At 38.8% G+C, this 16,588-nt stretch overlaps 1 protein-coding gene across 1 annotated transcript in view; it reads left to right on the forward strand.

The window, feature by feature from the left end:
• The first annotated feature begins 4,360 nt into the window (after positions 1–4,360).
• PPP1R1C (protein phosphatase 1 regulatory inhibitor subunit 1C) overlaps positions 4,361–16,588 on the forward strand; it is a 46,484-nt gene continuing 34,256 nt past the window's right edge. The window contains 3 exon segments of the mRNA XM_005016810.6: positions 4,361–5,311; positions 5,313–5,468; positions 7,728–7,788. Of these exon segments, the coding sequence (XP_005016867.2) occupies positions 5,210–5,311; positions 5,313–5,468; positions 7,728–7,788 (319 nt within the window). The 5' untranslated portion in view covers positions 4,361–5,209.

Here is a 16,588-nt window from a genome sequence, read left to right on the forward strand (position 1 = left end):
GTAATTTCATTGTTAAGTCTATGTAAACTGCCCACAGTAGCTCTGTTCATTGAAAAATGTGTTGGATTTACCCTCTCTTTGGTACAGAATTGAACTCTAGCATGAATTCCTGCTGAAATACCTCTGTAAACCTGTTACCAGAATGTTAGTCTCTGCACTATTGAACTATAGTCTATATTAGACATGGATCTTTTGACTGTCTAATCAGTTTATGTCCCATTAATACAGCCCATTTCCTATGTTTTGGATGTGCTGATTCCACAGATGGCAGCGGTCAGCACCTACCAGTAAATGTTTGTACATTACTTGATAGTCAGGAGAGCTGTGACTCCCAGAGGAAGGCTTGAGTTGATAGCATCAGTTCTTACATCCTCAGGTCAAGGTAACTTTAAACTGATGATGATTACAATTACACTGCTAAGGAGTGATTATCTCAACTAAAGAGAAATTATAAATAAAAATAGCTGTATTTTTTACGTATCTAGATCTTATGAATCCATGTATACAGGTAATGTTTACCAAACCTGGTGTTTAATGGACAAGTACTGCCAACACAAATTTGGGTTACGCTCTTAGTAGGCCGACAGCTTTCACTTCATGTCCCCCTGATCCTGTGACTGCTCAACAATGCTTTTGGTTCTCCATCCTGACCTGCCTGCAGCAGCACTTGCTGCTCACAAGACAGATGTGTTCTGCTCTATGTTGCCCCACATGTACAGATTTTAAATCTTTTGCGTTTTTTGCATATCAATATCTGACTGTGTTTCCAGAGGCTGAGTGGAAGCTACCCACTCAACAGCAACACCTGTATTTAACTGTTTTGAAAGGAAGCTTTCAGGGCCCTTTTGGAAATGTCAGTGCTTATTCTTGGAAGAGTTGCATCTGATTTTAGCACATTCACAGGCAGCTCCAGGTCTCCCTCCTCTCCAGGTTGGTGCTGCAGTAGTCCCTCATCACCACAGAGAAGCAGAGGCCGATCGCAGCCACAGCCAAAATGGTGTGGAGTGCAGGACAGAGCCTGCTGAGTTCCCTTCCCAGCAGCCTTGGTCGTTGGCTGTGAAAAAAATATAATCCTCTCCTTCTACAATAGGGAAAATATCTCAGGCAGGAGCTGTGAATAATTTGATATCTCATCATGACAACAGTTCATACCAGAACCTAGTGAATGACATAGAAAGGAAAGATCTTAGACAGTTATTATTATTTTTCTTTCCATGATAGTTTTAGCTGAATCATGAAGGAATTTGAAACATTGTGGGGAGTGCACTAAAAACAGAAGATGAGCTAAAAGGATTTGGCAGTACTTAAATGCATTTCAGTTCTTCCCCAGACTATGATGCAGTCTATAGAAAATGCAAACACATTTTGCCTGGAGACATCTAGTGCTGCAAATTAGGTGTAAGAGTAAGCTGATGCAGTAATCCTGAAAGGCTATATCCGACTGCTCACTGAAATATGCCTCTTCTACTATTTAAAAAAATACTTTTATTGTTGTAATGCACGTAAAGACAGCTGGGCAGCCAGCTCCAGTGCAGTGCAAAGAGGAGAGCGGCCGAGGCAGGCACCTCCACGCTACAGGCCTGGAGGGCCGCTCCCTGCTAGGCCTGTCCCTGCGGCCTGGCAGTCCGTTAGGGACCTGTCCCTCTGTCCTGTCCTGCCCTTGCTGTCTGGTTCCCTTCCCAGCCTGACAAGGAGCAGCTTTGTTGCTTCATTTCTTCAAGCGGCTGTTGAGCTTGTTTCTCAGATACTATTGCTAGCAACAACTTCAAGACATGATTCCTTTAGACAGCAATGTCCAGCAGTCGAGAGCTGAACCACCTCTATCAGCCTGTCAGCCATTTACTGCTGTAACATTCTTTCACTATCTGAACGTGACCTGACTTTACCATTAGTGAAAGAAATTTTAAGCTTTTGTAATTAGAACTATAGCGCCAGTAATCCTATAGCTGTAATTGTAACATAATTTAATACACTAAGTTTCATAGATATCTACAATAGATGGCTTGTCTGTGATAGACATCTACAAGTTAATGGCATGTCTGCTCATGAAGGTCTTGTGAGACTGTATAATTAGACTGTCCTGAAAACCTCCCCCAACCCTGATTGTCCTTAGTGAAAGCTGCGTGGGCCTCTCTTCCTTCACTGTCAGCTCTGAGCTGTGCCAGCAGAACTGCTGCAGTTGTGCTCTGCCTCTAATTGTCTATCTATATGAAGCACATTGTGATTAGTCTTTGTAGGAGCAGTGAAGGTTTAAAAACAATCTTAAGAAACACTGAGTGTCATTGTTCGGTGTGTCTCTTTCATTTGCTGTGGTAAGTAGAACTAAGGTGAACATTTCACCTTAATACTAAAAATATTCCAAAATCAGCTTGAGAGAGCCTAAGATAACCTGCCTAAGATAACCTAAGAACCTAAGATAACCTAAGATCTCAGGCCCTGCGTCAAGCAGCATGTCAGAACAGGTATCTCCAGAAGTCCTCTCCATCTAAGACTTTTCTGCAGTTCTACAATTCTAAGTTAATGCACTTGAACTATCACAATAAATCTGACAGGAAAATCACCATCAATGAGACATTCCCTGAGCAGATTTACGCTGGACTCCAACGATCGTATATAGTCTGTCCTATCAGATGCTATCTGATAGGAGTTCCTATCTATTCTACTCATCAAAAAACAGGTGGATGCTACCTGTTACACAGCTCAGTGAAGGAAAGCTTTCTACTACATTGCAGTTCCAGTTGTACAGTTGCATTAATCAAGGGAGACATCTCTGGACAGGGGGGTATACTGGCAAATTAAATGGCTGCAGCTTTAAGAAAAGATGTGGGAAGACAGCATCAGTATAAATTAATTGCTTTCTTTTTTTTATTTTTATTTTTATTTTTTATTTAGCCTCTCAGGAAAAGAACAATTCTTTCAGATTCAGAGATACTTGAAGAATATTATATGCGTAATTCACTTTTGTAATGTGGTGTTTTTTCAGTGAAAAGAACATCCACAGACTCAGTCACTCAAGTGATCCTTTTCAGTCCCTTGCTTTAATGGATCTATGGAAAAGTTATAACTAAAATTGGTTCCAGTTTATGAGTGGTGGCTTTGCAAACTTCAGCTTTATATAAGTCCAGGGATCAACTCTTGTGAGAAAAGCAACACAGCAGAATATGAAGCCTGTTATTTTTGGTAGGGTGTGCAGTGCTGAGCTCCATGTCTCTGTTCTGATCTCTGAACATCTGCTGTAAGCCACGGCTTTCTCATAGCTCTCAAAAATGGTTTGTTCCAACCAACACAAAGCATCAAGCAAGTTGTCAGTTAAGTAACTGGCATTTTTTCCAGCTACTTGCCATCAACTAGAAGCCACTGTGGTACAAAGGAGTTTTAATTTGGATGATGAGAGAAATTTCAGCCCTCACTGTGAGTTATTTTTGATCATTGAGTCAAACAGGCCTTTAACATCTAGTATATTCTCACCTTCTGGGTTAGACGTTTTTCATATACTAACTGGCTTGTGCATTTGCCTCTGTTCAGAAATATCCCGGTATTCTGATAATGTGTTAACTATTTTCATTTGTATGAATCCAAACCTTGACTTTCAGGTTTATTCTGCTGTGCACAGCCTCTGCATTATTTTTACACATTATCCCTACTCCTTCCCCCGCCTTCCCTACTGGCACAGATGGAGAAATACTCAGTGGCTTTAGAATAAATCTGTGATGAACTGTGAAAATCCTTGATCCTTTCAGTGGCCTGGACCAGAAGTGTGTTTTCAAATTCCTTTGAGTTTTGGTTTCAGAGCCTCAGCTCTGAATTCTGCTGCTTGTCTGTTTCCTTACTGCAGTCTGTCAGGGCAGGCTCAAGTTACTCTTCTCTGTGCATTTTACCTGTTTGCTCTTCATCCTGACTGGTTGTAGTTCTACTGAGAGTGTTCACAGGTCTTCCAAAAAGCTGATGAAAATTCACTTGTTCTCTACAGCTAGCCTTATCCCAGATTAATCTGTCTCTTCGAAGTGCCATACCAGTCAGGACTTGCCTTGTTTTCTTTCTTTCCAATTGTTTGTAGTGGTTACCAGGAGATTGATCCAATGCTCTTTGGCTGTGGGCTTAGAGCTGTGCTTACAGCATAGTCCTTTGACCTGTCTACAGCATTGTCTGTCCAGGGACGCAGCTTTAGCATCAAGAGTACCTTTGCTGCAAGAGCTCTGCTGTGCTGCTTTGCAGTGGTCAGGAGCTCTGAGCAAATGGGTAGGTTATGTTAATGGTCACTGTATATTGTTTCATATACTTCTCATTAAGATGAAATTAAAAGTGAAAATCAAGCAGATTCACCAGAATGTTACTGGTATGATTGACCGATTTATTTTCCTGGTCTTAAAAGAAGGTACAGATTTTGTACCCCAAAGTAGGATTTGGGACTCTGAATTTTAGCCTTCTAAAAGCAAAGTGACTAGGCTGAGCCATCTTTACTTTTTCTAGGGTTGACAGAGACAAAATGTCATCTCCAGTAGATGCTATATTGCACTTAAGTGGGACAGAACGAAACATGCTCTGATGTGTCAAGCTGTCGGGAGCCCAGATTGCTGGCTTAAATGCACTGAACTTCTCAGTGTCTGAAGTTATCTAAGATGGATCCTACCAGAAGAGTTTGCAGTCTAAATATGAACTAGCCTAAGGTGCAAACTGCACTTAGCACGCCAGATATGCTTCAAGAAAGTGTAGGCATCTATGTAGCATCGTCATCAAAAAATCTTCCTGGAAGAGGTTTAGAAAAGGATTTGGAAGAGCAAAGGCGGTTGTGTGATACGTGAGAAGAGGAGAGCAGTTCTGGCACACTGTAACAGAGACGGAATTATTGCATCCACCCCTCCAGCTACCTCCACCCCCAAAATCTGAAAACTTCCTGATTTGTGTTCATCAATAATTAAGAGCCCATCAGCAATACTCAGAGGGAGCTTGCATTGCACTTCTGAGCAGCCAGATAGTAATGTACGGTGGAGAGATCCTCTCTTTCAAATCCCAGGGCTCCAGGCCATGCAATGCTAGTATTGCGTTTTCAATTAGCTTCTGAGTGAATGCTTGGCATATGCAGAAGTGAACTGGTGCACAATTAGCTTATTGTTCCTTTTAGCTTTGTGCTGAGAGGATCTGAAGGACTGGAGAAGAGAGGGGAGAGGGGAGTGGGGAAAAAATAGTCAAGCCAGCGGCATCTCTGTGGATGTGGAATAAGGGAGCTGCTCAGCTCACACAGATCCACTTGCTAAGTCGGGAATTACAGCTGTTACTGAAGAGCACACAGCGTGGCTTTAGGGAGGGCGCCGGGGAGAGCCGCAGAACGAGGCTCTGTTCTGAGGCGTTCCAGGCTCTGCTTTCGCCTGCCTCACCTCAGCATTGCGATGGAGCCCAACAGCCCCAAAAAGATCCAGTTTGCTGTGCCGCTGTTTCAGAGTCAAATAGATCCCGAAGCAGCTGAGCAGGTAAGCAGACAAGTTTCTGTCACGGTTTTGAGGGAAAGGGGTAGAATGGGTGCAAGATGTAGGGTGGTAACAGGTCATACTTATGGCCTAAATGCTTTTCCAACTTACATTAGCTTAACTACAGACCAAATGTTCTGGAAGTTACAGCACTGTCTGGATACATGCAAAAAGAGAGTTGGATATATCCTCCAGACAGAATAAGCCTTCTTTATCTTGGGTAGGTTTATTCAGTATGTATTTTCTGTGCTGTTCCTGTAACTGGACTTTGTGCTCTAATGCATACGCTCCACTTGAATACACATTCTCAATAAACTTAAGAAGATTATTTTTATATAAAGCAAAACATGAAGTTTATAATAAGTACCTAATGAGACATATTGCACAGTCCAGTTAGAAGACAGCTTATTTACCATTCATTTTAACATGATAAAATGAGTTACATTTTGCACAATTTATCCTTTCAGTTATATCCTGTATTTTACATGATTAGTATATCTTATTTATATCATTGTTAAAATGTTTTACATATTTTAAAAATACATACATAAGTGTAGAAATATGTCTGGATGTAGAATTGTATGTATGAGATTAATATGTATACTATTTTAGGTTTTGACTCCCATACACGTACACAGATATATGTAATATATATAAAACAATACAGCAGTCTGTGGAGGAAATTTGTTTTTCTGTACACGTGGTTATTATGTACAGCTATGCATAGATGTACATAAAGAAGAACAAACATAAGCTTAGGAGAAAATCTGGATAAATTGTAATTAGGTCACCCAGTATATTTCTCTCAGTGCAAGTACTTCTCGACATTTGCTTCTATTTTTGTAAGTCTAGTTTTAGATGATACCAGGGGACTTGCATAACCTTGACAGTTCTGTGTTAACGACAAAAGTATTGGCACCTTTAGGACAGGTGTCTTGTTTCCTGAATATTCTGATGTGAGCCTTTGCCAGAAAGCGATGGCTTGTGAGTGACCACTGAATGAAGAAGTACTAGAAGGGTGAAGGAGAGAATTGCTGCAGGTCTTCATTTTGTCCATTGGTACTTCTGAACTATAAGATGTCCGTGCCTTATGAAAAGTCCTGCATTGAATTCAAGCAGGCTGTGTTCTGATTTTTTTTTTTTCTGAAATCTGTAAGAATCATACTATTTGGATTTCACTGGATTCCCATGGCTTTTGAAATGCTGTGCCACAAATTCTGCCTAGATTTTAAGGGTAATCATTTCGTTGTTGTTGCGAGTTTAATTCCAAATGCTATTCATTTATGCTGTGGAGGTGTGATGAAATTAAATTAGTAAATACTGCTGTCAGATACATTTACTCTAATCTGGAATAACCCCATTAAACCTGATGATGTAATTTTCCATTTACACCTCTGAAAGCAAAATTTGAACCCAGCTCACTACAGAGCTCAGCAATTAAAAAAGAACAAATGCACTGACATTGAGCACTTGTGTCAGTGTGGTTTCTAGCTGAAATACCCAGTCTCTCTCTTGAATTCAATAGAATATTGATAGCCTGGAAGTTTTAGTGTAGCAACTTTCAATGCAAATATGTCCATTATAGAAGGGTAGTCCAATATCATGTAGTTCAATCAGTGTTAATGGAACAAAAAAAAGCTTAGTCAAATAAGCTTTGAATAAGAAGAACTGCATACGATTTCTATTCAGAAATACATATTGATAGGTAAATATCTAAGCTAGTGCTATTTGGAAACATTCTTTTTAAAGTCTTGACTATTATTTTCTTTAGTCAAAGAACAACAACACCACTTTTGGCTACAGTTTAGAAATATAAATTCATCAGAAAACACATATACAATGTCAGCTCTCAAGTGTGCTTCAAAAAAAAAATCATATTCATAATTGCTTGTGAGAGCTATAACAGCAGTAGCTATTTGAATATATAAGTTCGCAAACTACTGCAGTTATTTTCCTGAAACAAAGCTAAATACCAATATTTTAAGATATAACCAAAACATATCAGCAATGAATGTCCAAAAACTTATTCAAGAAGGATCTTCCCTGTGTTTTCCATATACAAGCATCAGCATGACCCTGATCACTGTCAGTCCAGAAGAGCAGTCAGAAAGACAGCAATGTGCTGCTGTTCCTTTAAATATTTTCTTTTTTAACTTTGCCTGGTTTAGAGTCAGGAGGACATCAGATGGCTTGTTTGCTTTGCTTTGAGTGTGGGGTGATTGGTGGGCCCTGATGACTCTCCTTGTTTTGTGCACGTTACAGATCAGGAAAAGAAGGCCTACGCCAGCATCACTCGTCATCATGAATGATCATGTGCCCCCGGGTAAGTGCCAGCATACTTTCTAAACTATTGAATTTGTTTATTTGGGATTGTCTGCAAAATGGTTAGTTAATGAACTACATGATTTTAAAAACCCAGCAGTAATTTCAAAATACTAAATATTAAATAATGGACCATAGAACAGTTTGGAGTAAAAAACATGAATCTATGTAAATCTTGGCCTCCAGATGATGGCAATTATTTCAGTATTTTATACTTCCCTATGTTTTGTTGTATGTACAAGGAGAGTAAACATGATCCTTAAGACATAATAAGAGTCCTTAAGACATAATTTGAGCCCTTAAGACAGAATTTGAAACACATTACCTACTTTACTTCACATCAAACTTTTATCTTATATAGCCCTCTGCAACATTATTTTCCTGCCTTATCTCTTCATTCTTTATAAAGCAGTTCAGGCTTTTTCTCACTGATGTATCTTTTAGATCATTGCTGTATGCACTGGTATCTCAGTAAAATTAAACCATCTTAGCTCTACTGGGATCTCCTCTTGCTGCAGTGTGCTGATGCTCTCCCAATCTGATTAATGTCACCAGTAGCTGAAATTCCTGAGAAATGTGCTGAGAGAAGCATTTAAAGAACCCTGCTCTTGAGGTTGAGATCATTGCAGCATAGCTCAGATTAGGGATGTTCAAGCATGGCATATGGTTAAGGTAATATTATTTTGACACTGCAAGTGGCCCATGCATTTGCTGCAGGGCTAATGCTGATCCCAGTTTGGAGAGTAGTGTTCTGGCCCATGTTTCAGGCAGTTCAGCTCTCAGTAATGATGCATGAAAGATCTACCTCAGACCGACTTTCCTTAGGTTAATGGGATACAGTGCCTGTGTTGCTAGGACTTAATTTAAAGCAAACTCACCTTGACTGATAATCTCTTTTGCAATTCACTTTGTACAGTTTGTACTGTCATATTTCCTTTTATAAACAGATACTTGGTAGAGTACCAAATCAAAACCAAACAGAGAATAAGAACTCTTTTTAATTTACAGGAAATTTTAGTGTAAACAAAGTGGTGCATGTCTGTTATCTCCTTTCCTGCAATGTTCATAATAAATCTTTAAATAAATCATTTTTATTATCAGTTAGGATTGCTGCAAGTATCAGTAAACTTCCACGTAAACCCAAGAGCTAGTATTCGTCCTTTTCACCTATGTTTATTCATGGATATGTTATCCCCTCTTATTAGGTACTGGAAAACCAGTATTGAAGAAAGTTCTTTGGTTAGATTAAAATGTTGTCTTTTTATTTTTTTTTAGTTTTATACAGAGTAAGACAAAAATAACAAAATTATAAGCACCTTCATTTTCCTTTCCCCCTTCACGTCATTTCTGCATGAGTATGTGCATATGTGTTTCCATATGGCATGCTTGATATGGGCAAGTGTTTTGAAAGGAGCATGCACATGTAGCTATGTAAACCCACTGAATACAAGATCCACAAAGCCAAATTGGAAAGTCAGATTATAGATTTGCAATGGGAGTATGAATCATAAATAAATTCATTACGGGTGTGATCTTGCAAGGTGCCAGGCAACTTCTGAAATTATTGTATACCTTCAACTTTCAGAGGAGTCAGCAAGTCCTAGAGACTCTTGCCAACTTGCAGATTAAACTCCTACTGCTAGTTTGCTACTCGATTTTGAATAGAGTTCAATGATATAACAAATAATGATTCATCTCCAAACAATGGTTAATTCTTTAATGCTTGTGTTTACAGTCAATAAAATAACAGTAGTAAGGGTGAAAACTTGACACTACCACAATTTTCATTAAAAGCATGATTCTCTAACTATATGAGGAAAAATGAGCAACAGAGAATTGAAGTGATATTTTCAAAGATAACTATTAAATTAGAACTGGACTAAACTAGAACCCTGTCTCTTTATTTTTGCCCACTGAAGTACTTCAGTTCCCTCATTAGGAACAGATAGTGAAGTATATGCTTCCAAGGGCATGAAATGCATGACCCAGTGCAATTCTAAATGTTCAGATGCCCATGCAAAGTTTACTCAAATTATCTAAACTTCTTTTATTTTGAAAATCAGAGAAAGGCATTTTCTAAGAATCAGACTTTTCTATAGCCTTCTGTTGCATCTGCTCTTGATTGCAGCATGAAAAAAGTAGCATTTTTGTGGTATTCTGGCATTCTGGATATAGACCCATCTGGAAACCAGAAGGGAGTAAAATGATTTTGGACATTTCAAAACTTTATAATAAATTAAGTTTGAGTTGTGCCATACATAGATCTAAAACAGTCACTTTCCTCTAAGTCTTCTCATCCAGCCCTGATGTCTACAACAGATTTGAGAGGAATCTGTCTTCACGTATGTAGGTAAGGACCATTATACTATAAAGTGAAGATGGAATGGCTACTAAGGATAAGTAATTTAAAACAGCATTTGGAGATGACAACTACTTCAAAACTTTGAGAGTCCCCTTGGCTTCCCTGCCCAAGGAGACAGTAAATGCCAGACCACACTAAATGATTTACAAGCAGGTGGTAGATGTGACTGCAGAAGCAAATATCAAGACCATAGTATCATTGATTGGTGCATTTGTTTCTGCTTACTGTGGTTGGCATCATATATAATTTCAATCACAGACAGCAAAAGAGAAATTTAAATAGTGACAGTATCAATAATGATTGCAGTGGACATCATGGGCTTCTGAAGCAACATAGTGATGAAAAAAAAACTCAACTTTTTCTGTATGTGTTCTGTAAAGTGCTTTATTGTGGATTATGTCACATCTCAGCAGAGAAGTTAGCACTAGAAAAATTGAGACTCAAGTTATGAAGTGATTCACCTTAAGAGTGATTGTTGCCATCAATTGAGCTGTATTTTTTTCTGAGAATCTGATATTTGATTTCATAATATCTAATTGGTTTTACTATTATTTGAAATTACAAGACCGTTTTACTATCTGTGAGAGCAGAGCCTAATTTTAGTGGGCAGAACTACAGAAACTTGCAGTGTCTCATCCTAAGCAGCATGACTGTATAGATTACTGAGGAAACCCAGTCATATCCTGCTATAGCAACAGTTGCACAATCCCTATCCTTTAAAAAAGGGATGTAAGCATGTGGTTAGTTTTAAAGACACTTTTACCTGTCATGCTGCAGAAGAGCTTAATCCAAAAATTGCTAAAAGCTCTCCTGCTTCCTCTTTCTCTTGCAGTATCATTGAAGCCAACAGAAACTGAAAATTACATACCTGGAAAGCAACCTTTTCTTTAATGCCATAATACACTCACGATCTCCTGTCTCCTTACCAAGTATAGGAGAATATTTATGAAAATCAGTTCTTACTATCTGAAATACAGGTCTATCCATGCTTTAAACCAGCAGTGTCATACTGCAATGGTTCGTATGAAAGCTGGTAGTAATGTAGAGTAATGACAGCTGAAGGAGGAAAACATCAGACCACAGCTCAGGTTTAATGCCATTAGTGCTCACTTTGATCAGAAAACAATGCCAACGTTCCTGTATGGACTGGCTTTGTCACAGAGCCAAGGCAACATCAAACAGTCTAGCTGGCAGGGTCTGCTCAGCTCATGTCAGAGTGTTCAGTCTTCTTGAAATACTAGAATATGGGTAAACATTAGAATAAATTCTGTGTTTCTGAGCTTTCTATGTATTTGCTGTTTGCAACTCTCCTTTCTACTCAGTTGCATGTTTTGGCTTCCTTCCTTGTAATGTAAATGTTACTTAGTGTTTGGAAATAAGAAAAACATAGCAATGTGTTTTGATAATTCTTCAGAGCTGCCTTTTTGTATTTGGCAAATCTCATTTCAAGGTAGAAAAGGTAACTTGTAAGAAAGCTGTACCCATATCCAGATAAGGAACTTGCTTGCAGTCTGTATTTGAGCATTAGCAATTTTTCTGTTGTGTTCCCCACTGACTTTTGGTTGTCTGGACAGGGACTCATACCACCTAGTTCAGTGCAGGATCTCCAGAGCTCTGGTAAGATGCCTCAAGGGCAGGGTCAGTATTTAGTACAGCTGCAAACAATGCAGTTGGATGGGTAGTGAGAGTAAGAATGGCCCTTACACCTGCTACAGTCCCATGACAACCCAAAGCAGATTAGGTTGTTGTTGTTGTTTTTTTTGTGTGAGGGGTGTGTGTGTGTGTTTTTTTTAAATGCTAAATTGGTTCTAGACACTCCCAGGCTATCCCTGCATAATAAATCTTATTGCCATGTATAGCTATGCTTTTCTGATGATGCAAACTATGCCAGAAGTATATCCTTGAGAGGGTAGATGTGTTATGTTCTATCTGACATTGAAGGTTTGCATTTAACAATCACATTTTTTCTTGCAAGGCAAAACAGACTTGCTAGATAGGAGACAGCTGTCTGGTCAATTGTAAACCAGTCCTGCAGTCCTTTCTCGGGCAAAAAGCTCACTGAAACTTGAATCAACAGAGAACTCTTGGTCTCACAGTTCATGAAAACTGATATGTTTTTCAAAAGCATGAGATTCTGGTAGGACATACTGCTTACTTTGGTTCAGAAAATAGAGAGTGTGTAAGCCAAATAACAGCTGTTTTCAATTGCAAATTTAGGCTTCTAATGTGGTTATAAAAAAACCTGTCATTAACTTTTTTTCTTTTTTTTTTTTTTTTTTGGTCTAAGAAATTGGCCTTTCTATATGCTAAATTTGAATATCATTTAAGTGTGCTGTCTGTTTTTATTATAGTCTAGGACTTCATGGAGGTATGGCAGTAAGCAATGAAAAAGATGTGTTTATCCCTCACCACAGGACTGGTACAGCTAGCTCTGTGTGCATTGCCACTGGCACAAAGATGCTGAGAGATGAGGCACTGCTGGTCCAGGCAGTGCAGTCCTTTGTGTTCCTCAAGACTGTGCTGAGAAGGGCCAGATGACACAGTGAAACAATGGAATACATAAAACAAACACTGCATGAGCCCTAATAGGCAACAGAGGAATTCTTGAACTGGAAAGAAAATGTCTAGGCTTGAAAAAACCCTGCTCTCTTCAGGCTGATATGTGACATCAGAACTTCAGTTGTTCAGTGACAAACTACATCCTTTTTTTTTTTTTTTTTTTTTTTTTTCTCGCCTTTTTACCCTATGCTAGGATGTTGTTTCATTTGGGTTAGTTTGAATTTACTCTGCAGTTCAGGATCACAGAGTCCCTGGGATGAGCCACAGCATAAGTTCCTCACACATACGGTATGTTAGTTAAATACAGTATGTTAGTTAGTATGTTAGTGAAAACTCCACGATCTGACCCACGAAAACAAACAAACAAAAAAGTTCACAGACTGAAATTAATTAATGAATAAATAAGGACAGGAAACTGTGCTTGAGCTGTTTTTAACGCAGCCCAGAAGCAACAGCTCACACATTCCAAACAGAAGCCATGAAACATTTTTTAATTTAAAATAAAAATAAAAATTCCTTATCATCTTTCAAAGGCAGACAGGATTTTATGTCATCATCATCACCAAAGGACCTGTCATGCTGCCTGCAGTAATCCTCCATGCTGGAGGACCAGGCTTTGATTTGGCTGGAATGAACTGTGCACTGCTCTGCCTAATCTAGAGGTTATCACAGAGGCACCCGGATGCATTTTTGCTGTTGTTTTTTTTTTTTTGAGGTCATGAACATATTAGTTCACAAATATAAACATTCCCACAATTCATGCATTGTGTAAAACACATAGTCTGGATGAGTGTGAAATATGTACTGCTTCATACAGTGCCCAAGTAAGCTGCTACACGTCTTGAAGATGAAAAAGAGCCAATAGTTTCAGGTCTTGTATTCTGAACTGGTACCTTCAGGTAACTGTCAGGCCATCCTAACTCGCCATCTTAACTGTCATGTGGTCAGTATTATGCCTTCATTCTTCCTTTGGCTGTTGTAGACACATAGCCTAATAAAAATCCATTGTGTCTGTAAGTGATATGGTAGTTAAAGCAGCCTTCAGATTTCTTTAATTTGCACGGAAGAACTGCTATGGTAAAGAAATACAATGACTACAAAGGATTATTGTGCCTCCTCTTTGGTACTACGTGGTCCTCAGCTCAGCTCAGGATGAGCCTTTGCTATTTGCAGCTGACAAACTAAATCCCCAGACTACATTGACAGCTACAGTCTACTTGGCTGAAATAAGTAAATTCACAGTCAAAACAAGACAAGTTCCTCACATTCAGTGATGTTTGTCTTCCCTCCATGAGAAGGGGAAGCATGAGCTGCAGTCATGGTCTGAGAAAGTTCTGGGTTGTGGAAGGGACTGAGCATGACTGCTGTCTGGAAATGCAAGCTGGGCATTTACAACCAGAACTCAGATTTTGGACCTAGATGGGAGAAATGGTGCAGCTGAGAGGACATGACATTCATTCATAGTTTGGGCAAAATTACATTTATCCATTTCTCCCATTCCATCCTTTTATACTCCACAAGTGAATTTACTTCCTCTTCTACTTACCCGTGCAGCTGAGCTCCTAATGTGTGCCATGACACTGCTTGTTGCTTCTGCTTCCTGCCCTCTGTTGGTTTTGTGTTTGATGGGTCAACATCCGTGGAGCTATCTGAAAGTACAGGAGGTATTTTTAGAACTGAACCTTGTACTCTTCATCTGTTTTCCTCATTCCTTATACAAAAGCACCATAGAAACAGCCTTCTTCCATCCCAGGAGATTATTTGCAAATCATTTTTAATATATATGGTTTTGTGTTACATATCTCCATCTCCTTGATTATCCAGTGTCAGGACTGATAAGCTTTCAAACAGTTTACCTCTGTTTTCATCTTAATGCACAGTAATGTGACAACGAGGTGTGCCATGGGGTAGAGAATAGCAGTGTGGAAAGCTACATAATGTTGTGAGAAAGCCAGTCTGACAGCTTCGAGCTTTATTACGTTCATAAAGCTTAGCACTTTGCTAGAGGAACCCTAACAGATTTGCTCTGTGCCAAATACTTATACACTTCATACACTTTGTTTTGGTGAGAAATGTGAATACATGGTGAGCTTCCGATTAAAAAACAAACAAACAAAAAATCTAGGCATATGTAGCTACCTATAGCCAAAGTACCTAAGCTATATTTAGTACAGCTATATGAGCAGACTATTACTGGGGCTTGTGACATTTAAATATTTATTTTTGATCAAGATATGTCCAGTTTAGCCTGGAGCAAAACATTCTCTTTGCATTTTGAGTGATGGGTTATTTGTTTGTTTGTTTTAAGAGCAGAAAAATCATAGACAATTTGAAATTAAGTCCATTTAAGCATAGTAAGACAAATTGGCTTAAATAAGAATATCAAATTATTATGTTTTAAAATTATGCTCAAATTATACTTCAATAATATAATAATCCTGATATATATTTTTTAAAACATAAGCTAATAAACTAAAATCCATTAATAAATGTTTCAGCCTTCCTGAGGAAAAAAAAAAAAAGAAAAAAAAAAGAAAAAAAAAAAACAGGGTTTGTCTGACCTCTCCTATTTAGTACTTAATGCAGCACTCATTCACCATGGTGATGTGTGCAGAATAAATAGATAATGTGGACAGATGAGAGAGAATCCAGCTTTTAGCACTAACCTCATTATGTTCAGAATATTGGGGAGGGGTTGCACTTAAAGCATCAATCAAGATAGCCCCATTTATTGAGCTTCCAGGGAGGAAAAAACAATTAACTCTTTATGTGAAGTAATTCATGTTAAAGCCTCACTTCAACATCCACCAACATTAGGCATTTAATGAATTTGGACTGAAAGCTAGCAGGAACTCTAAGCAAAAAGATGCTATCAGTCAGGGGAGTTTTCACCAACTGCACAAGGCTGGACTGCTGAAATTCAGAGAGTGTAAGGGGACTGTAGAGCTTGGCTTTGCTTTCCTTGTGTCTGAGCTGGCTGTGTCATGAGCTGTGGAAATATGATCAGCTGAACCAGCCTACTAAACAGTTCTAGGATAGAATTATACCCTATGTCTGTTGGAAGGAACTGTTTTCCTCTTCCACCCCTCAAAACCCTAATCATGTGTCTGTATTTAAAATCATCACTTCTAATATTTTCCTTAAATAGCTTTACCGGGTGATCAAGACAGTATGATAGCAGCAGAATGAAGTGCAGTTACACGCTCATTTCGTTCATGTTTTCCTTGGGATACCTAGGACACAGGCATACCACAGAGAGTGAATGTCTTGGCATTTTTTTTATCTTGTGGAGCCAAACCACACTTACAGAAGTCCATTAGCAGTGCTAAGTACACAAATGTGCATTTTAAAGGCAGTATATTCCACTTGAGACCATATCCTTCATTCTGAGAACATAAGCAGAGAATAGTCACACACAGCAGTGCATGAGCTTAGTTGGGCCAGATGGAAACTTCTTATTGAAGTAAAGCAGTGAACTCTACTGCATCCTGCAGTACTATTTATCCTGGTACACAGACATCCCACAGCCTAAACGTTTCAGCACTGAGTCTCTATTACTCAGAAAAGAGAAAGGCTTGTGGTGATAGCATTCCTTTCAAGTCTTTCTGAATTCTCTGATGTAGCTGTTCTCAGACAGTGGTGTAAAGCAAAGACGTGGGTGAACCTTTCCTGTTCTTTTTCTGACCACCACCAATTTGGAATTATATTGAAGAACTAAATGTGTTGGAGGGGGCTGGGAGAACCACGGGGAGGGGGAGAGAGAGAAAATAATATTTTTCATCAAAAGAACTGTGATCCAGGTTTTTTAATCCAGTTCAACATTAGTTTTTTTACTTTCTGTTTTTGAAATAAGGTAAGTAGACAGCAGAGCTGTAATTGT

Source organism: Anas platyrhynchos, chromosome 7 (assembly GCF_047663525.1).
Source record: "Anas platyrhynchos isolate ZD024472 breed Pekin duck chromosome 7, IASCAAS_PekinDuck_T2T, whole genome shotgun sequence".
Lineage (NCBI taxonomy): Eukaryota > Metazoa > Chordata > Aves > Anseriformes > Anatidae > Anas > Anas platyrhynchos.